At 33.0% G+C, this 22,571-nt stretch overlaps 1 protein-coding gene across 3 annotated transcripts in view; it reads right to left on the bottom strand.

Moving 5' to 3' along the window:
* The window catches only part of Kcnt2 (potassium sodium-activated channel subfamily T member 2), a 345,157-nt gene that overhangs the window by 141,914 nt on the left and 180,672 nt on the right, over window positions 1-22,571 (bottom strand). For all 3 annotated transcript variants that reach the window (XM_076831490.1, XM_076831491.1, XM_076831492.1), the window contains exons 12-13: window positions 22,175-22,238; window positions 405-513 (exon numbers count right to left, since the gene is read on the bottom strand). In XM_076831490.1, the coding sequence (XP_076687605.1) occupies window positions 405-513; window positions 22,175-22,238 (173 nt within the window). The remainder of the gene's footprint in view (window positions 1-404; window positions 514-22,174; window positions 22,239-22,571) is intronic.

Below are 22,571 nucleotides of genomic sequence, written 5' to 3'. Positions count from 1 at the left end.
ATTATTCTATAGTGGGGCAAACTTATCTGTGTTTTAAATAATCTATAGCAAAGTACTATTCTACATGTCTACTTAAGGATAAATGAAGAAAGCATTTGAAATGTGTGTTTCTATTGTGTACAAACCTACAACTGCCAATCAACTTAGGTTTACAAAGTTATCCAGTAAGCTGAATTCTTAAAGTCACCAAGTTACATTTAAAAGTAAAGGATCTCTCCCCAAATTATAGTTCCATACAATAAAGTGAGGAAATTCATTTACAACAAGTAAATGATAAAAAAGAAAATCCTTTCTATTTTGTAGGATGAATACATTTAGTTGCTACTAACTTCAAAGACACAGCTTTTAAATTACAATGAGAGCTGGAAGAAATTCAAAGAATCTCATTCAGGATTAAAACTTACCAGCAAATTTGATATGGAATTTATTTTCTGGCTTTAATATCTGGACATACAAAGGACAATTTGGAGCAAAATCTTTTACAGCCCATGCTCTCAAAATAGTCTGATGATCCTGAAATGACAAAAAGTCAAAATATTATGAGAATAATTTTAAAAATAATTTAAAAGCTTCAAATATATAAAGTAAAAATATTCAAGCAATTGGTGTGTTAAGTGATCAACTCCATAGTTCAAAACGTGTACAAACATGACAATTTACATTGAGGACACAATAAAAAAGGGTAACGGTAAACTGTAAGAGTCAACAGTAACTGAAGAAGAGGGTAACAGTACTTATTTCAATCAGCACTAATTACAGCAATTAGTTCAAAATAGAATAGGTAGACAAATGCAAAAAAAAAAAAAAAAAGTTTTCTAAAACACTCCTGTGAGTCAGAAGCCTCCAGAATTGCAGCACAACTAACACAAAATTTGACCTAATAGCAATCTCTATGGAAGAAAAAAATATTGACTGATATTATTAACATATTTAGAAGGAATGGTAAAAGGAAAACAATTACAGTGACCATTTATCTAAAGGACACATTATTCCACATTTTTATGTAACAGTAGAGGTTAATGGATTTAACTGTGTGTATGTATAAAGAAGAAAAACTTGTATATATAATAAAATAGAAAATTCGTGAATGGTAAAACTTAAAAAAATCCAATTCATGCTTAAAATGAAATCTTACAATACTCACACCCTAAATAATTATATAATGAATTAAATAAATCAAGACAGATTTTTAGAGAACTATGCCTCACAGTTATAGTTAATACATTTTTTTAAAGAAGCACAAAGATGTTTTATATAGTAGCCAATAGTCACATGCAGATGTTAAATTTTATTTAACTGAGATAAAAAATTCTACTCTACCCATACATCACATGTTCAAAGTAACATCTGACTAGTGGCTGCCATATTGGACAGTGGAGATATAGAGCAATTCCATCATCATAGAAAGTTCTATTTGACATATTGCTGGGAAAGAAAGGAATATCAAAGCATAGGCAGATATGAGGGATTGTTTATCTAAATGCAGAAAGAAACAGTTCTTATAAAAGTTGGTATTTGCTTTAGACTGAATATTGGTGTCTCCCCCTGCTCCCCAAATTTATATGATGAAATCCCAACTCCAACTGTGATGGTATTAGAAGATGTGGCCTTTGGAGATCATTAAGTCATGAGCATCTTACCCTCATGGGATTGATGTTCTTATGAAATAGACCACATCGAACTCCCAAGCTTCTTCAACCATAGGAGGATGCAATATGAAGACAATGTCTATAAACTAGGAAGTCAGTTCTTACCTGACTCCCCTAGTACCTTGACTGCAGGCTTTCTAGTCTAGATAATTGTGAGAAATAAGTTTTTGTTGTTTATAACCCACTCCTTCTATTATATTTTTTAACAGCAGCCTAAACTAAGATTGTAATTGCAAATTATTTAAATATTTATGAATAGAAGTCCAGAATAGCTCCAGTGGACGATGTGCATACTCAGGAAAAAATCAGTACATGGTGATGACTCTAATAATGCTACAGATTCACCAAATGGCATCTGTTGATTATGTAACACATTAAAATCTGATGTTAGAGATTAGAGGTCATTCAGGAGTGCTTGGTGGTTGTTATTTCTTTCAGTAAAAGTAAAAAACATGAATGGTAAGGAAGAAATTGAAAGAAAACCACTATTAAAGTAATATATATATATATATATATTTTTTTTTTCATTTTGTTTAGTGTTATGTTAAAGAAAATGGGCATTTTAGCATTTTAATCCTGCTTTTGACACTTAATACCTGACTGGACTTGGACAAGGCAGAGTTGCTAATTTGAAAAATATATTTTTCTACCTTATAGGATTTCTATCTTATACAAATACATATATATCACATAGAAAGCTCTTATCAAAAACTGGAAGTGAGCTAACGTTGGATAAACATAAGCTTTTTTTTTTTTATATGTGAATTGTCTTAATAATAGGAGTAGTATCACTAAGGATAAAAGTTAAAGAACATGGATTGATTTCTTAGCAAGAAGATATTAAAATGAGATTTGCTTCCTGACACCACAGACAAATGAAACATTAATAATGAAGGAGGGAATACCAGATGCTAGGAAATCTACCAATAAGGAAAAGTAAGCTCATCGTAAATTGTACTTCTTGCAGATAACAACTATAAGCTCTGGATTAAAATCTATAAAATCATCACACAAGGGATAAAAATGAAATAAAATAGGCAGTTATTGGGGGAAACTAAAACTGGGAGGAAGAAACTTACATGTCATATTTTTCCCCAGTTTTGTTGCTTTGACCTGAGAGCAGCTGTGATTATCACAGCAACACAGGGTGATAAAAACTTCATAGCAAGCCTACAAGAAGAAATAGGGAACAGAGCCAGGCATATGAAGGGAAGCAGACTTGAAAAAAGGAAAGACAGAGAAGAGAAACCAAATATATTATGTATACATTTATACACCTTTGGCTAACCCACAAGTCATTCATGCCCATGGGTTATAATTGTAATCTGAACTGATATTTGAGCTACTTTCAACTTCCAGGGTGATAAATTTTGCATTTTGAGCTAAACCAAATGAAATTCCCTCTTAAAAAGAACAAAAACATTTTTTGGAGGAAAACAAAAGGATTCATGGCTCCACAACATGATGCAATACCTGCAATACCCACAAGCAATGCAAAATTGCTTAACATAGGAAGTGCCATGGAAATGTGACCCATTTTCATAGGAAAAAAATATAATGATAACTAATAGATGTTAATCTTTACTGTCTGGATGCTAGAATTATCAGACAAGAAACAAAATCCACTAATACAACTATGATCAACATAGTAATGCAATATATACCTGTTACAAATAAAAGGAAAGCAAAACCAGAGTAATAGAAAGGATTTTGAACATCAAATAAAAGAACCCAATGTTTATGAAACATATTCACTGGACAGACTTTGAAGAAGAAAGGAAGACAGAAGAAAGAGTCTACAAATCTGATCATAGATCAACTTATCTTATTCAATTCATAAAACAAAGAGAAAAGTAAAGAACAAAGCAACAGAGTTCAGTCTCTTATGAAACAATGTAAGAAAGCTCTTACATATGTAGGTGGATGCCCAGGAAGAAAACAAAATTGAAAAAAAGGCAGACAATGATTTGGAGAATAGCTAAAAATATCTCAATTTTATAACACACACACACACACACATACACACACACACACACACACACACACACACACATTCATTGAAGGAGCTCAGCAAACTCCAAGAATTCTTGACAGAACAAAAGAAAGAGAGTCATAAGACCAAGGATTCACATCAGAAATTATTAACCCAAGGAACAATGGTATAATTGTCCTAAAGTTCAGAATGAAGGAAAAAAAAAAAAACAGCCAGCATTTTATATCTAGAGAAAATATTCAGAGAAGGTGAAATAAAGTATTTATTTAAAATAAAGAAATCTATTCTTTTTAGATATACATGACAGTAGAATGTATTTTAGCAAATTGTTCATACATGGAGTATACCTTATTCTAATTAGGATCCTGTTATTGTGGTTGTACATGATGTGAAGTTACCCTGGACATGTATTCAAATACAAGGTACATCTAAAAGGAACAAACAAAATAAGAAATTTTAAAATAAATAATAAATAAAATAAAATAAAGAAATCTAAGCAAATGTACTGTCATCGGCATCACACCACAAGAAAAGCAAAAGAAAATTTGTTAGACTTCAGAAAAAGGATACTGGGGAATGTTAGAAATTCAGAAATCAAAGAAAAGTATCAAAAGTGGTTAATGTTTGAGTGACTATAAAATAATGTTTTCCTCTCAATTAAAATATATATGTCTATATAATGAAAAAAATATGTTTTCTTGAGTTTTATAATCTATGTGAAGTATTATTACACTTAATAACTGCAACAAAGAAATCGAATTAAAAAGTAGAAAGGGGGAATTAGAGAGAAAAAAATAAGAGGGAACCACAGAAAGCATTTTTGGTGGATCTAAATAAATCTCCACAGGAAAATGACTTTAAATGTTTTAATATGTCGAATACACATATTAAAATGCAAAGATTATAAGAATGATAGAAGTATTTTTCTAGATTTTCAAATTTGATTAGTATATAAATTATACAGAATAATGGGCTTCATTGTGGCATATTTGTGCATGCATATAACATTTTTGATCATTTCTATCCCTAATACACTCCTTCCCACCACTCCCAGATCTCCTTCTTCTTCCTTTTCTCTAGTAGTCTCCCTTCTACCTTCATGGTATCTTCCCCCTCCCCCAAGATTTCATACGAGAGAAAAGCAATCTCCAAATATGAACTACTTAGAAAAGCTATATTTTAAATTTAAAGTTATTGAAATGTAAAATTAAGTGGATTTTAATACAAAAACAATTAACTTTCAAAGTGTACACAAGCATTTGCTAGGAAATAGATGGAACTGGAGAACACCATGCTAACTTAATAAATCACACTCAGAGATCACACTCAGGGGCAAATGTATTCTCTCACATACAGAAGATAGGGAGAAAAACAGAATATAAAAGGAATATCATAAAAAATAGTATGGAGACCAGAAGAGTAAGGAAGGGGGTTGAAGGAGGGAGAAGGGGAAGGGAAAAAGGAAGTATTAGGGACTAAAGTAGAGCAATTATATTCTGTGTACTTGTAATTACATCAAAATGAGCCCCAATATTATGTACAACTATAATGCACTAATGAAAACATTAGAAAACACACTAAATATATTCTTACAGATGTCCCAGCAATTGGGGTCCTTGGTATTTACCAATCATTTGATTTATGTCCACACAAAAATCTGCACTCAAATGCTTACAGCAATTTGACTCATAATTGCAAACATTTGAAAATAACCAGACACCCTGCAATAGGTAAATGGATAAACAATTTATGCTACATGGATGCAATGAACTAGATGAATTAGTCAGCAATGGAAAGAACATAAGCTATCATATCAGGGAATGATATGCAGGAGCTCAAATGCATACTACTAAAAGGAAAAAAAGAGTTGATCTAAAAAGGCTATATACTGCATGATTCCAACAATATGATATTCAGGAAAATGTAAAACTAGGGAGACAGTCATAAGGATTCATGATTACCAGCCACTCGGGAAGAGGAGGAGGGTAGAGAGATGTAAAAGTGGAGCATATTTTCGACTATGAAACTATTCTGTATTACACTGCCATGGTGAATACGTACCATCATATACTTGTGAAAACTCATAGAATATACAAAAAAAAGAGAAAATCCTAATGTAAATTATGGACGTAAGTAATAAACAAATATTGGTTCTTCAAGTTTAAAAAATATATCACCCTAATGAAAGATGTTTAAAATGAGGTATGTTGGGGTGCCGTGGGTAAATATTTAATGTTTTTGTTCAATTTTTCTATAAACCTAAAACTGTTAAAATATGAAACATTAAGTCTAGCTATTTCTCTGAAATAAGAAAAAGTGGAAAAAGTATGTGCTTTTTAGAGTCACAAACTGGGCTCTAATTTTCATTCTAGACATTACAAAATACATGAATAAAGTGACTACAGACCAGATTCTTAGGACAGGTTTGGTTGTCAGAAAATGAATTTGTCTCCTTTCTTAACTGCCCCCACTACCACCCACCTACTGAATTCTTGGCAGTATTTCACCTGTAGACTAATGCTTTCCTGAGTATTCTTTCTTCTCTGACCCCATGCCTTTGGTTGTGCTTTGACATTCTTTTCTCAAACTGAACTTATCTTCCTGATAATAATCTAACCTTTTCCCCAAGAGCATACTAGGTGATGCCAAACTTCTTAACAAGGTTTACGACACCCTTTATTAAACCATACCCTCGCTTGTTTTCCTGTATTTACTGAGTTCTGAAGTCTTGTTGATTATGTCTTCTAAATTTTGCTCTGATATGTTCAATTTTTTTCCAGCCCAAGTCCCACAACCAAGTCCACACAATTGCTATCTCTGGCTTGGAACAAGGCCCATAGCCTCACAATCAGTATCTCTATCTCAAGTTTATGTTTCTTGATTAATTCTGTATTCTTGTCAGAAACCATACCCCTTCAAGCTAAAACCTCATTGTTACATAGCACAGCATAAAGTCTTAACGTAGTTTCATTACTTTTAGCATCAAGTCCAAACTTCTTTACAAGGTTTACAACACCCTTTATTAAAATATAACCAAACTACTCCCTTAGACTCTGTGATCTTTATTCCAGTGATAATATACATTTCTCCACTCTTAAGCATTTCTGATATGGAACCATCTATCCATAACAATCTTTCCTGGGAGAACCCTATTTGTGAGTTTCACTCAAAAAAGCCACATGTCAGAGAGGCCATTTCAACTAGGATCGGAGTCCATATTATGTGGTCCCATTATATTCTGATTTAACCTTTCAAACCATTAAACTAACCGAATTTTTAATGTTTGTTCTTAAGTTAGTCCCCACTAAACTTCAAGTTCCATGAAAGCAAGGGCCAGCCTACATTTTGTTCACCCTAGCACCTAGCATTAATTTGTACTTCACAGATGGATAAGAAGAACAGTATTTATTTCTTGGTGACAGCATGAATAATATAAATGAAAATATAAAGAGTATGAGGTACATAGAAAGCACTTAATGTATATTTCCATCCAATGGAGGAATAAATGAGATGAAGACTTTATCCTAAAGACCCTTGTTGCAGGGCCTGACCGTGGACCCTCATGGAGGATTATTTATCTTGATCATTGTGCAGCAGGGAAGTCCTAACATAGAACACTATGCTTGGATAGTTGTTGTTGCTGTCAGAACACTGGCAAGCACAATTTCGTTGCTCTTTTGACAAGAAGTTATTGCCCTGTTGGTGCAAGGTCAGCCTGCATGGCAGTTTCTGAACTCTTGGTATCTGGACTTCCCTAAGATGATATGTTGTGTATCAACTCTGGCCTATCATGGCTGTTGTATGTAAATTGGCCAATACCCAGTATAAAACTATTTTTGCCATGCAATTAAGCAGACCCTGTTCTTGAAGCTGTTCTCTAAAGCCATCTCTAGAGGGGTTTCTCTGCACCCCTAAGCTCCCCACAGTCCATGCTGGAAGGGTAGGCCCCTCAGCAGACCCAAGTTTTTCCTTTTGATTATATGCCCTCCCAAGAAAGAGAAAAAAACCATAATAATCCTGTGAGGAGAGAATTAAATGATGAAAAGTAAAAAGCAATATTCTATAGCATAAATGTCACCTGAAAAATAGAAAATAAATATTTTCCAAATATACACAAAAAAAGCGTAAAAATAGATTTTTAAATTTATTCTTCTAAAAGCTGAGAATGAGATGAATGAGTTTTAAGGTTCCCTATTGATAATTCACCTTTTTTCTGACCAATAATTGAAGCTACTGATTGTGAGTACTTGTACCTTAGGGTACTATTGGGTCAACAGGGTATATATAGTTCCTTGAAAGCTGAACATTTCCCCTGAAGTCAGTTTTACTAAAAATCAAATCAGTAAAGAACTTCTCCCTAATATTCAACTTTTATAATTTGAATTGTCTAAAAAAAAATTTGTTGGTGTTCTATCACTTTACCAGTGGCAGGATTGTTTTTGCTGGAATCCTAATGACCCATGAAAACTTTTAGACACGTTAGATGAAAGTTTATACATGAATTATTTACAACCCCATCTATGACAATTGTAATTAGATTTTCAAATGGAGTTCATGACCCAGAAAATGAGAAGATACTGCTCTTATCAAAGGTCACATTCAAACCAATTTTCAATTTATGAAATATATCTGTAGCACTTAGCAAAAGACATAATGATATATTTTGACTGTATTTCAGTACCAATAGATATTGGACTCCTTTTTTAAATTCATTCGTTTATAAAGTAAAGCTGGATTACAAAATATAAATTAATAAACATAAGTAAATAAGTCATTATCAAATACACAGGCAATCCGAAAAAGTACTCACAAACATGTTTTTAAAAAGAGGATTAAGAAGTCATATGAAATCGAACAAATCTCTATGAAAAAAAAAAAATCTACTCAAAACTTTTGCCTGTTTTTTACCAGATAACATATTTCTTTTTTGCTATTAAGCTATGAGTTTCTTACATAGTTTTGAACATTCTTTTCTCCCATTCTGCAGGCTACTTTTTCCACCTGTTGAGTTTCTCTTTTTTTCTTTTTTTTAATTCTCTTTATAAAGATGAGCATATATGCATAAGTTCATTTCTAAATTCTCCAATCTGTTCCATTAGTATGTATGTCAGTATACATTTATGCTGGTCCCAGACATTTTTAATCACTGTAGCTCTAAAATATGTATTTAAATCAGAAAGTATGATACCTCTAGTTTTCCTTCTCTCCGTATGATCACTTTGGTGATGCTGGATGTTTTGTACTTCTATAAGCATTTTACATTTGCTTTTGTTACTTTCTTAAAAAATATTTTTCTCTTCAATGTGCTCATGTTTGCATTCACATTCTGTGAATACATCTGCAAATTTATTTTAAAAGACTTGCTTTTTCATCATCTCTAATTGGTATGCCTTTTCATATGGATTGATTCTTCTTCCAGTTTACCAAATATATTTTCTGCTTCTTTGCCTATCTAGTAATTCTTTAAGATGCTAAACATTTTCAACATTAGATTGTTGAGTTTCCAAATTTTTATCATCCTAATGATTGCTGAGTTTAATTTTGGCACTAATTTGTGTGTGTGTATGTGTGTTGTTGTTGTTGTTGTTGTTTTGTTTGTTTGTTTTTGGTAACAGGAATTAAACCCAGGGGCACTTAACCACTAAGCCACCCCTCCAGCTCTTTTCTATTTTTTTTTTTTTTTTTTTTTTGAGTCAGGTTCTCCGTAAGTTATTGAGGTTGGCTTTAAACTTGCAATCCTCCTGCCCCATCTTCCCAAGCCACTGAAATTATAGGCATGCACCATCACACCCTGCTTGGTAGTTACTTGTAAACAAGCTTTTCCTAAAATCAAGCCTTATTTTTAAGCTCTGTTGAGCTATTTTTAAAGTATTATTATTCTGAAATGGTTTGCCTGCACACTTAAAATGAACTGGCCTTTCTGGAGTATCTCATGACTATCTAGGCCTGCAAGGAGATCTCTCCACTTTTGGATTAGAAATCCATTTTTCCTAACAGCACACAAGGTTTATTTCTTATTCTGCATCTTCCTGCTTTTTTCTTTTCCTAATTATTATTCCTTACCTAACCTCAAGTACTCTCATCCTGAATATGTGTGCGGTGTTATTCAGACAAGTTTCCAAGGGTCCCCTATGCAGAATACTGAAGCTTTTCATGCACAGTTTCCCTCCTCTTGGTCCTCAGCTCCAGGCATTCCAGCCTTTTCACAATCTCCTCCCCTCCAATTCACATCTCTGTCTCTCAGCTCAGAGAAACTGCAATGAAGCACTTACTTATCTTTTTTCTGCACCAGAATCTTATAACTGCCTCCAGGTACAAGGTGGGGTTTGTTTTGGGGATGATCTCACTGTTTTCCTTACCCTCATAGATCACACTCTCATACTGCCTGTTGTTCAGTCTGAAAATAATTGTTTTACATATTTTGTCCAGAATTCTAAGCATTAGAGTGGGAGAGCTATTCCAACACTCACTGCTCCCAGATGGCTTGAGGCAGCACAGTTTCCTATTTATTGGAAGTATATTTCAGGTTTTAATAACCCAATATTTCACCAAAAATCTACTGTTATATGAATACTAATGACATCTAGCTTCCCAAATCTAGTGATCAACATTCAGTACAAAGCTTCTGAAGTATTCCTTCTTTCTTAAACACATCTTGCACTCAGTTTGTACAGACCCACTCTCTGTTGAATTTGTTCCGTAATTGTTTTTCTTTAAAACCTGGATTCTCATCCTCTAAACATTGCACCACACCTGGGTTTAGTCCAAAGACTCCTCTTCACCAACTACATGCAAATCCTTATGTGACTTACTCCATCTAGTCCTGTATCTTTAAAGTACATTTCTATATTTATAATTCCCAGAAATACAATTTCAAAATCAGAAACTCAAATACATATATCCAAATACCTGCTTAATATTTGTAGCTAGGTATCCCACAGGTATTTCAAACATCATATGCTGACTACATTATTTCCTTCTCAAAATTTGCTTCTCCCTAAACATTTGAATGTCAGTAAGCATGGATGTATTATTTAAATTTCACATAACAGTTCTTATTTTTGCCTCTTCTATTTTAAAACTTACATCCAAGATAATAACAAATTACATCAGCTTTACTTTCGAAATATATCCTACAATTATCTTTCATCATCTTAACTACTACACATTAAACTAAGCCATTATTTTCCCTCACCTAAATTATTCTTCTTCAGCTTCTCTGACTGGTCATTCTTCTTTATTTTTCTTTCTTATATCTCCTAATACACTTAGTCTACTTTCTGTAATGCCTCCAAAGTGATCTTTTAAAATGTAGGACAGATCACAGATCACGTTACATCCAACCATTATACTCAAAATCTTCTTCCATGAATCTTTGTCCTCTTGCATTTTACTAAAAATAGCAAGAAGAAACCAGATTGTGCCTTCAACACTTTCCTTAGAAATCTCTTCAGTTCAATTTCCAGGTTTATCACTCTCAACTTCTATTTCCATCCAATAGAACACAATTTAGCCACGTCTTCTCCACCATAGAACAATGATCAACTCTCCCCACTTTCCAATAACAAGTTCCTCAATTGCATCTCAGACTTCATCAGAAGCATCTTTTACATTCATATTTCTACCAAGATTCTCTTTCTGACAATAGATGTGCTTGCTCTAAGACAACCAATAAAGAGAATCTTGGTTTCAACTGTAATATTTCTCTTTTCTTTATAGAGCACTCACCAAATTTTCAATAACATAAGCATTACTATCAACATTGTTTCAAGGTAATCTAAACTTTTTTGTCATTCAACATAAAACTCGTCCTCTACCAATTAACTAATTGTAAAACCACTTCCATATTTTTAGGCATTTTTCACACAGCAGTATGTAACCAGATTCTAGTACTAAAATATGTCCTGATTTGCTATGGCTACTGTAATAAAGTATCACACGTGAGAAGAATTAAATATGGAAATTTATCATCTGGTCATTGTGAAGACTAGAAGGCTGAAATCATGGTGTTAGTGGAGTGGGATCCCTCTGAGGACTGTTCCATTCCCTCCTCCTTAGCTTGAAGATGCTCCTCTTCATGTTCCCATGGCATTCTCATTGGGATTTGTCTTCAAATTTACCTCCTGACAAAGACAACATTCATATGGGATTGAGGCCTAACATAACAGCCCAAAGTGATCTTGTCTCTGTAAACACCCTATCAAATAAAATCATATTCTGAGTTATCAGGAAAAAGACTTCAACATATGGGCTTGAGAGGCAAAGGACACTATTCAACCTCATCAGAATTAAACTCTAGGCATTGGTCATATTGTTCAAATATAGCAACTCAAGTAAAAAGTCTCCCCAGGAAAGTACCCTGGATATGATTAATATTTAAAATATGCTGAAAAAGGAAGAGATTTTTTAAAGAAAGTGAAATGAAATGGCCTAAGAGTTAAAAATGAATTCTACAAAGAATAAATGGACCAAAGCACATGAGGAAGGGAATATCATGAAGGATAAAAAAAGAAATAAAAAGACTTGATAACTTAACAAAATGTAGCAAATAAGAAGGTAATAAAAATGACCACTAAAAACATGATCTCCACTAGGTCACATTTGATGCAGGTGCCTAAGGAGTTCATAGGTTGGAATGGTGCGTGCTACTTTTTTCAAGAAGATAGGCATAAAGGGAAGAAAGAATAGATAGGGAAAAAAAAAAAGGGAACTGAAGTAATAGGTACAATAATCATACTCCAGTGGGATGGGTACACAATGTTTAATGAGTCCTTTATCTTAATAATTAATGAGATTCATGACTGTTTTAAGCTAATGTTTCAAATAGTTTAATTAATAATTCATATAAAATATCTGCCTTTCCCAATACTTTCTAACTCTTCCCCAGTTCTTTAAAACTTATCACTATATAATATTCTATATACTTATTTAATTCGGATTTTGGTTCTCACTTCTACAAATAGACAAATTCCATAAAAACAGTAAACTTTACTGTCAAGTTCAGAACTGTATATTCAGCTGGTATGTTAGTATTTGGGCCATGGAATACTCAATCAATATTTTTTGAATAAATGAATGGAGAAATGATGGGATGAATATTTTAAAATGGGGAAAGTGTTGTATTGGGGCACTATTTTTTTCCTGTTTAAAAGATTATGATTGAGTAATCTTTTAACATACCACATGCAACATGCAACAAATTATGTCAACTCACCTCATGAAAATTTGAAGCTGAATCACTAAGGCATGTAAACATTATGTGACAGTGTAAACAATAAATGAAGGCATGACAGAGATGTGTCAAATAGCATATCTATAACTAGTTACCCATCTATCCCTAAAATGTAATGAAAGGTAACAGACACATGCAATGTACACCTGATATTGAAAATTGAAAAGGATGGTGAAGGAACAGAAGAAAAGAGGACTGAAAAGCAACCTCATGTATGTAGTCACACAGCTCTAAATATTTGTTGGTTTCAACATTTAGAATCAATTAATAGATAATATGGGAAGAATAATTTATCCACTTTTTTCAACATTCTAAATATTGAAATATAATTTATTCTAAATGTTGAAGAATAATTTATCCACTTTTTTCAACATTCTAAAAATTAACCATTTGTTGGTTTCAACATTTAGAATCAAAAAATAGATAATATAGGAAGAATAATTTATCCACTTTTTCCATTTAAAGAAAAAATTTAAATGGTATCTAAAAATGTCAAAATGTATGTAAAAAAGACCAAAATTGGGAAATAGAAAACTGGCAGTGAAAATTGAAGAAAAGAAGTGGGAAACAAATGCCATTTTTCTTATAAGACAGACATACAAATGTATTATTAATAATTTAGGGGAAACAAAGTCAACATATTCTTTTAAGGGATAGAATGGGGATAAGAAGGAGTAGAATAAAAGCAGATGCCTAGAATCCTAACTATAAGTTATTCTGATTATAATTTCTAAAGAGTGGCATGACATTTATTTGCAAATGTAAGTAGAATGCCATTTGAACAGTAAGCTCTTATCTCTATGGGGAGTAATTTATTGTAAAGTAAGGGGTTTTGGAGCTGGACTGAACTGGGCAGAATCCAGTTTTTGCCTCTCTGGGGAATCTAATTAATACCTCTGAGCTTTAGTTCTCTCATCTATGAAACAATTGTATGAAATGTCTTAATGGGCACAAAATGCCTAACCATATGAAAGCTACTCAATAAATGTCAAACCTGTTTCATTCCTTTTTTCATTTTTTATTAAATAGACTTGAAAATTTGTTCTAAATTATGCATACTAATGGTAAAAATGTTGACTAAAACTCCAACCCTATAAAAAAATGTAAGATTTGTAGAAAAATAGTATTAAGTTTCAAATATTTAAGTGTTATGTGAAGGAGATGTATACATTTTCTTTAAATTAAAAAGTATATATCATGTACTTCATTGTTTTAATAACATTAATCCAGAATAATCAGAAATCATTTTGACATGAGTGAAACTATACTCAATGAGTTTTTTTTTTTTAAATGATTTTGGTCATTCAATATAAAGAGAAAAAAAATGACTAAGGTAGTTGCTCTGGAACTTCCAAATTGATTTTCCTATAAACAATGCAAAAATTTTATATAGACATAGTTTTCTCATGAAATGTAGTCCATTCCAAAGCGGAGTCCTTTGTAATCCCCATTAATTTTCATTTAGTTGTTATTCAGAACTCCCCCTTCCTCAAATCAGGAAAATGTGCACAATCAGTTCTACAGTTGCAATGAGTGCTCTTCCTGGTTAAACCATTTTCTTAAAGTAACAAAAGAATTTAGTCATTTAATTTTTCACACTAAGAAATAACAACAGAAAGTGTCCTTTTCCAAAATAATATACCATTGACATATTTCAAATGTCATACTATGCCAAAGAGAATAATATTAAAAAATCAGAATGATTTATAACCACATTTAGGAAAAGTCCTTTACAATTTTACCTAATATTAAGCCAGGTGTGGTGGCACATGCCTGTAATCCCAGCGAATTAGGAGGCTGATCAAGTTCCAGGTCAGCCCAGCAATTTTTGGAGGCCCCATCAGTGAGACCCTGTCTCAAAATAAAAATACTAATAACAATAGAAAGGTCTTGAGATGTGGCTGAGTGGTCAAATACCCCAGGTTCAATACCCAGACCAAAATAATAATTAATAATAATAATAATAATAAATCCTAATATCAAAAATTGAACTATACAGATTTTTAAAATGCATTTTCTCGCATATTACAGATTATACTAATTCACACACTGGAAGCGTGTGAAAATTATGGTGACACTGATTTGATCAGAGTAAAAGTAAAAAGTTCATTTTCTAAATTAAAAATAAAAGCTTTACTGCATGTGAAATGACTAAACTGTAACAAGACTGGATAGTCACAAAGGACAAATTTTTTTTCATCTACTTTTTTCCCAAACAGAAGAATTTAAATAATAAGAAAAGAAAAATTTTTGTACTAAGCCCTCGGGGGGGGGGGGGGGGGAGCTGTTCTAGATATTTTCTAAACTGTGGAAAAGATGTGTTTGTTTATTTTTGAGGAGTCCAAAAGTAGTGATTCTACTGCTCCTGAATAGATTAAAGCCAAATGCTGGAGAAGGAGAAAGAGGGTTGTGAATTTTGGAGTTGTTTAACCAATGTAGTATTGTTTACATCAGCAATTAGTCAACTCTTTCCTAAGAAATAAAATGTAAGATTTTCATTACCAAGCAATATGGTGTTCTCTATGTTAACATTGTTTGCTATTTAACATAATGCATAATTTGCCTAGATTTTATTATTTCTATGCAAGTCAAATATTTTAGATTCCTGTGCCCACCACCTACATGTAAAAATGATTTTAAAAAGAGATGACTAAAGCCAATTGTTGCGTACAGATGTGAGAAATCTAGGAATAGTCAGCCATCCTTTTTATAACAAGTCCCTGAAAATTTGTCTTTCAAAGGGCAGAAGACACTTCGGTGAGATCCTTAAAACCAAGTGTAAAACATCTGAGAGACTCTCCAGTTGGCCAAAGGGATTAAGATGTAGATTCAGAGCCTCATGTGGATATGATTCTTTCTTATCTTACTATCAAAACTTAAAACTCTATTTATTTCTAGGACCTAGTGATACTCTCTTCATAGACCTTATTCAAGATGCCCCAGCAGTGACATTAACTTCCCTGCTGGATTTCTAAGAATTGAGTTGTTCTCCCAAAATCTACTAACCCCTTGCTATTTTGCTGAACCTTCCACAGCTATATCACACACCACCGCTTTCACTGAACTGTTGTTAGAAACTACGAAGCTGTTGAATTATACCTGTTTTCCTAGATTTCCCTTAGTATGTCTTGTACCTTCTCCTAAATCACATGTGTGAATAAGATAGCATAATCTCATCAGGTTTTGGGATGAAAAATGAATTTTAAAATATATAAGTATATAAAATATATATAATTCAATTGCAAATATGCCCATTCTTTTATTGTCCTCCGAAGGGTTACATAAAGTTGACACGTAGAGGAACCCATTTGCTTCTTCATAAAAAGTCTCATTTTTTACCATAGTGACATTTTTTCCTAGATAAAATTATATTCCAAATTCTACATAATTAAAACTATTATGAAAACTGTATATACATAGGGCAAAAAGGCAAATTTACTAATTTAATAAAATACGATAGCAGATCCCTCTTGCTGTCATATGACAAGAATATGCCATATTTCCACTCCATAGAGGTAGTCACTTTAAATCCCTAATTCTAATTATTCTCTTATTGCCTCCATATCTAAATATGACTCTTACTATTTCATGATTTTTCAATTGTAAATATCTACTTGCTTCGAGTCAGAGAAGAACATATTTTCTTGTACCCACCCTCACTCCATCCTCAAACATAATTTCCTACCTCCTTTGAATGTAGTTAAAAAATAATTCTGATAAGATCAATACTCAGTATTCCATTATATGATTATTATTATAATAAAGCATAGCGGGCACTATTTTTTTCCAAATATTGAGTTATTAGTCTTTCTCTAGATGCAATTCTCTACTTTGGCATTTCTTTAATTCTCTAATTATTCCTTATAGTTGTAAATATGGATCAGCCTATTCAGGCTGTCATAACAAAATACCACACGCAGAATGGCTTATACAACAAAAATTAATTTTTTCACAGTTTTCCAGCTTGAAGTCCAAGAGCAAGGTAATGACAGGGCAGGGCAGGTTTCCTCTGAGGCCTCTGGCCTTGGCTTACAGATCCCTGCCTCCTTACTGCTTCTTCATAGGCCTGCACACCAGTGTCTCTCTGTGTATCCATATTTCCTTTTGCTATAAGGATATAAGTCACTGGATTAGGACCAGTCCTACTGGCCTCATTTTAACTTCATTACATATTTAAAAGTCCTGTATCCAAATACAGTCCAATCCTGAAGTTCTTCAGGTTAGGGCTTCAACATGTAAATTTTAAGGGGGCAAAATTCAATGAGAAACATTTGGCCAGAAATGGAAATCTCTTCTCAACATACACAACTACACCAGGTAACACGAATTTCATGGGGTTTTTTTATTAATTAAAAAAATGACAGTGTAATGCATTACAATTCTTATTACACATATGTACCACAATTTTTCATATCTCTGTTTGCATATAAAGTATTTTGAAACCCAATTCGTGTCTTCATACATGTACTTTGGATAATGATGTCTATCACATTTCACCATCCTTGCTAATTTCCTGCCCCCCTCCCTTTCCCTCCCACCCCTCTTTCCTATATAGAATTCATCTATTCCTCCCATGCTCCCCCACTCTACCATATCAAAATTTCTGGGATACTAAGAAAGCAATACTAAGAGGAAAATTTATTGCATGGAGTTAATTCCTTAAAAAAAGAAAAAGTCAACAAATAAAGGACCTCACACTACATCTCAAAGCCCTAGAAAAAAGAAGAACAAATCAGCAGCAAAAGCAGTAGACGGCAAGAAATAATTAAAATAGAGCTGAAATCAATGAAATCGAAACAAAAAAAACAAATGAGGGCTGGGGATGTGGCTCGCCTGGCATGTGTGCGGCCCGGGTTCAATCCTCAGCACCACATACAAAGAAACAAATGAAAAAAATGGCAAAACAAAAAGTTGGTTCTTTGAAAAAATAAATAAAAATCGACAGACCCTTAGCTACGCTAACAAAGAGAAGGAGAGAAAAAACTCTAATTACCAGCATATGTGATAAAAAAAGGTAATATCACAACAGATACTACAGAATTACAGAGGATAATTAGAAATTATTTTGAAATCTTATACTCCAATAAAATAGAAGACACTGAAGCTATCGACAAATTTCTTAAGTCATACAAACGATTTGCCCAGATTGAATCAGGAAGATATACTCAATTTAAACAGACCAATATCAAGTGATGAAATAGAAGATGCCATCAGAAGCCTACCAACCAAGAAAAGCTCAGTCTAGTTCCACAAGACCTTTAAAGAAGAACTAATACCAATACTCCTCAATTTATTTCAGGAAATAGAAAAAGAGGCAGCACTTCCAAACTCATTCTATGAGGCCAATATCACCCTGATCCCCAAACCAGGCAAAGACACATCAAAGAAAGAAAACCTCAGACCAACATCTCTAATGAACATAGATGCAAAAATTCTCAATAAAATTCTGGCAAATCGAATACAAAAACATATAAAAAAAGATTGTGCACCATGATCAAGTGGGATTCATCCCAGGGATGCAAGGTTGGTTCAACATAAGGAAATCAATAAATGTAATTCATCACATAAATAGACTTAAAGATAAGAATCATATGATCATCTCAATAGATGCAGAAAAGCATTTGACAAAATACAGCACCCTTTTATGTTCAAAACACTGGAAAAACTAGGGATAACAGGAACATATCTCAACATCATAAAGGCTATCTATGAATTTCATGTTTTTCTCAGAGGAATTCTTCCATTCTCTATTGTGGTCAGGGCCTGCTGCTCAGTTTGCTGGTTTACAATCTTGTGTCAACACACCCATATAAATTTCTACTCTCCTTCCTCTGGGGGCTAACCTAAGTCATCTTCTTCCTTGCTCACATCTTGATTTTAGTTAAAAAAAAAAAAAAAAAAAAACATTTTGTAGCAAATTTCCATGAGTTGCACATCTCCAGAAATCTTTAATCTTTACAATACCTTTCTTTCAAACGTTTTACTTGACTAAAATTTTGCCAAGATATGGAATACTAAGTTGAAAATTATTTTTCTTCTGAATATTGACAGCATTTTCCTTTTGCCTCCTGGCTTCTAGTATTACCATCAAGAAGTCTGAAGACACATATTCTCCATCCTGAACTTTAAATGTTTTTTTCTTTTTTTCTTATTATCTGTGCTCTAATTTTAGTTCTACCTTTAATGGTCTTTCTCTTATCTCATTCTCTCTAATCCACTTAGGTTTTTCCTATTCATTGTCCTATAACAAGTGGACTTTTTGAATTTGACAATTTGATTTTGGAGAATTTGATTGGATTACATTTTCAATAATGTTGTTCACTATTATTTCTAGGTTCCCTTTCTTTAATTCTGACTATGTATATATTGCTTTTTCTGCTTAATCTTCTAATTTTCTCACATTTCGACCCTTTTTTCTGTTATTAAGTATTATTATTCATTTTACTATTTTGCAATCTTCCAAGGCCCTGAGGTTTAACTTCTAGGCCTTTTATTGAATTTTCTATTTGTTACTCTATATTAGGCTGGATCCCCAAATGTTTCTTTCTTTTGTTTGGACTTGTTTTGGTTTACAGCATACTATTCTTGTTTTATGTATGTACCAGATTCTTATATTACTATGAAGATATTTATTATGTGACATCTTCCAAATATATATTTTAAAACTGATATTTTTGCCCAGAATTATTTGGTGCTGTTCACACTTCCTCTGATTTCTCTTTACTGCAAGCTTTTTGTTTGTTTATTCATTCATTTATTCTTTCTTTTTCTAGTTAGGAATTCTCTCAAATGTCTGGTAATTCCTATTGTCTGAATGTATGTGGGAAAGAAGCTCTAGAAAGCTGCTCAAACTCAAGTGAATGCAGGGGTATTTTCATGAGGGTTTTACTCTAAGGTGATCATCTGTGATACTACTCTGCAGAACTCTAGACATTATTTATGTTTTATATATATACATAGAATTTTCGCTTAAGATGGACCATGTCCTCAGATAAACCTGTCACTGTTGTTCATGGAGATAGGAACCTGGCTGCAAGGATTCTGTAAGACATGGAAGGAGGAAGAAGCATGTGATATTCAGTAAGGCAACTGGATCCTAATTTCCCTAATTTTAGCACATGCTGAGTGTCTCTGAAAGGAGAGTATACTTAGATCAAATTCTCTAAACAGTAAACTTCTTTTCCCAGGGCTAAGAAAGTAAACAGCAATAGATGTATGGAAAAATTAAGGGAATCTGCTTTTCTCAGAGACTTTTAATTGTTATTGGTACATTTAGTCCTACTTATAACCTTACTTTCAGAGGCATCTGGTGCCTCTATCTCTTGAGACTTGAGGTTCCGTTGCAGAACGCAGCCTGCTTCTGATTTGTTTCCTCTTTCAACCTAAATTTCAACTTCCTTCTGGCTCAGCCAGTTGCCATTTTTCCACCTGCTTGCTAGTTTCCAAAAATTCTCATGGGTTTTCTAACAGAGAACCAAACCGTCTGTTCTTATGGGTATCAATCATTTTATTCACTCCCTATCACCTTAGTAGAGTGTCAAGAGGAAATAGAATGCAATTGTTTAACTGAAAGCTCCCGAATCTACATTGTAAAGGGTACTCTAGAAGATATCATGTATTTATTTCCTCATGCTTAGACCTCCCTTGTGACCCAAAGGCATTAAAGACACTGAAAGATTGAATGTATTGTATACCTAAGTTACACCCGAAGGGAAAAAAATTACATAAGTCAAATAATTATAGAAATGCAAGATTATGTTCAGTTCAAACTCATTTTTTCAGTGTATATGTTTGGAGTACCTACTATGCCAAACCAATTAAGAAACTACTGAAGTAGTGCTTAAGTAAATTGAAGAGGATCTGGTCTGAATGACCTAGTAAATGAGGAGAAGGAGGAGAGCAATGTTTTTTTAAAATACATATTTTAAATAAACTATTTTGCAAGTTTTCCAATCATTTGTTTGGTCTCTGCCCAACTACTAGTTTTCTGGGGCTGCTATAACAAAGCATCAAAAACTGGATGGCTTAAACAACAAAAATATAGAAGTCTGAAATCAAGGCATTGGCAGAGTTGGTTTCTTCTGAAAGCTGTCAGGGAACGATCTGTTCCAGGCCTCTCTCTTAAGCTCATAGCTTGCTGCTTTCATGTCAATTTGGAACTGTTGTATATACATGCCTGTCTCAATTTTTTTTTTTCTATTCTGATATGACATCAGTCCTTGCAGATTAAGGCTTGCCCTAATGGCTTCATTAAAATTGGATTGCCTCTGAACAGATTTAGTACCAATGTTCATATCTGAGGTACTAAGAGTTAGGACTTCAACATAAGAAATTTGTGGGAACACCATTCAAATCACAGCAGCTTTCTTCAAATGAAGGTTGAGAAAATTGGTTCGGAATTATAAGAATGAGTAAGAACTTTAGGAAAATTAAAGGAAGGCCACCTTAGAGACTGCCACATTCAAGATTTAGAGTCCTAAATTAGTGCAACAGAGTGTGCCTAATCGATGCTCCAGAAATCGTCAAAATATGTGCTTGAAGACCTCGGCTTATTTTGCCTTTCTCCCAGTCACTCCAGAGGTAATTCAGCACTCTAATTTGTCATGAACCACAAATAAAGCTAGATGTGGGATTACTGGTTTAAAAAATATAATTGATACCAGTACTCGGTCAACATGAATAGTGCACTTTTAAAAAATAATAAAATTATAACACATTTTAAAACAATAGAAGTTAAACTTTAATAATTTATTTGATTTCATTATAAGTTTATAGAACTTTGACCTAAAAAATACACCACAGAGACCCTATAAATCAAATATTATCAAACCGAATTTTATCAAACTCACCTGGGGGTCTTTTAAAAATATAGGGATTTCTGATTCCCACCGGTGATACTCTGAATAAAATTTTCATGAATGTATATTTTTTAGAAACCCTACAACTGATTCTAATGCAGACTGCCTGATCCATCTGCCTTGTTTTAGTGTTGAGGAAATTGAGGCCACTTTAACAAAATTACATATTGTAGGATATATTTAACAACAACAAAAAAAGGTCTAGTTCTGTTTTTATTTCCATCAACAGAAAACTCAGAGGATTAGTATGAACTACTTGATTATAACTTTTTATTGATACAACAATGCAACTTTTCTTATATTAAGGCAAAGATAGCTAAGCAATCGTTGCTTCTCTTTAGTAAAATTTAAGGTCAAAATTTATTATTGGAAGATTTATAAAAATCAAACAAAAATCTAATATAAAAAGCACAACTTACGAAAGTAGATATTAGAAACTTACAGATGATGTCCTATCTACTTCACAACGGCTGCTCAGAATAAAACAGGCCTCGGCATCATCCATCCTAAATACATATAAAAAAGCAAAATAATTACATACTGAAATATTACTTGGAGAATAGAATTTCAGCGTTTGGTCCATATAGTACATGTAGACTATGTGCATCCTTAAGCTTAAGCAAAAGTTGAATTTCTAGCAAATCATGACTATATGTGGCTGAATAAAAAAAATTGTTGGATTATCTATATAACTCAGTAGTTTATGACACAAGTACAGATATTCAAACTTTATTTTCTTTTATGATTATATATATTTATAAAGATTTTGCATAAAGTAAGGGGTGGTATTGAACCTTATTTCATGACTAATTACATTTCAACTGCAATATCAATTAAAC

Source organism: Callospermophilus lateralis, chromosome 13, assembly GCF_048772815.1.
Source record: "Callospermophilus lateralis isolate mCalLat2 chromosome 13, mCalLat2.hap1, whole genome shotgun sequence".
NCBI classification, from domain to species: domain Eukaryota; kingdom Metazoa; phylum Chordata; class Mammalia; order Rodentia; family Sciuridae; genus Callospermophilus; species Callospermophilus lateralis.
The sequence above is the reverse complement of the archived record's forward strand: the minus strand, read 5'-3'. Positions and strand labels throughout refer to the sequence as shown.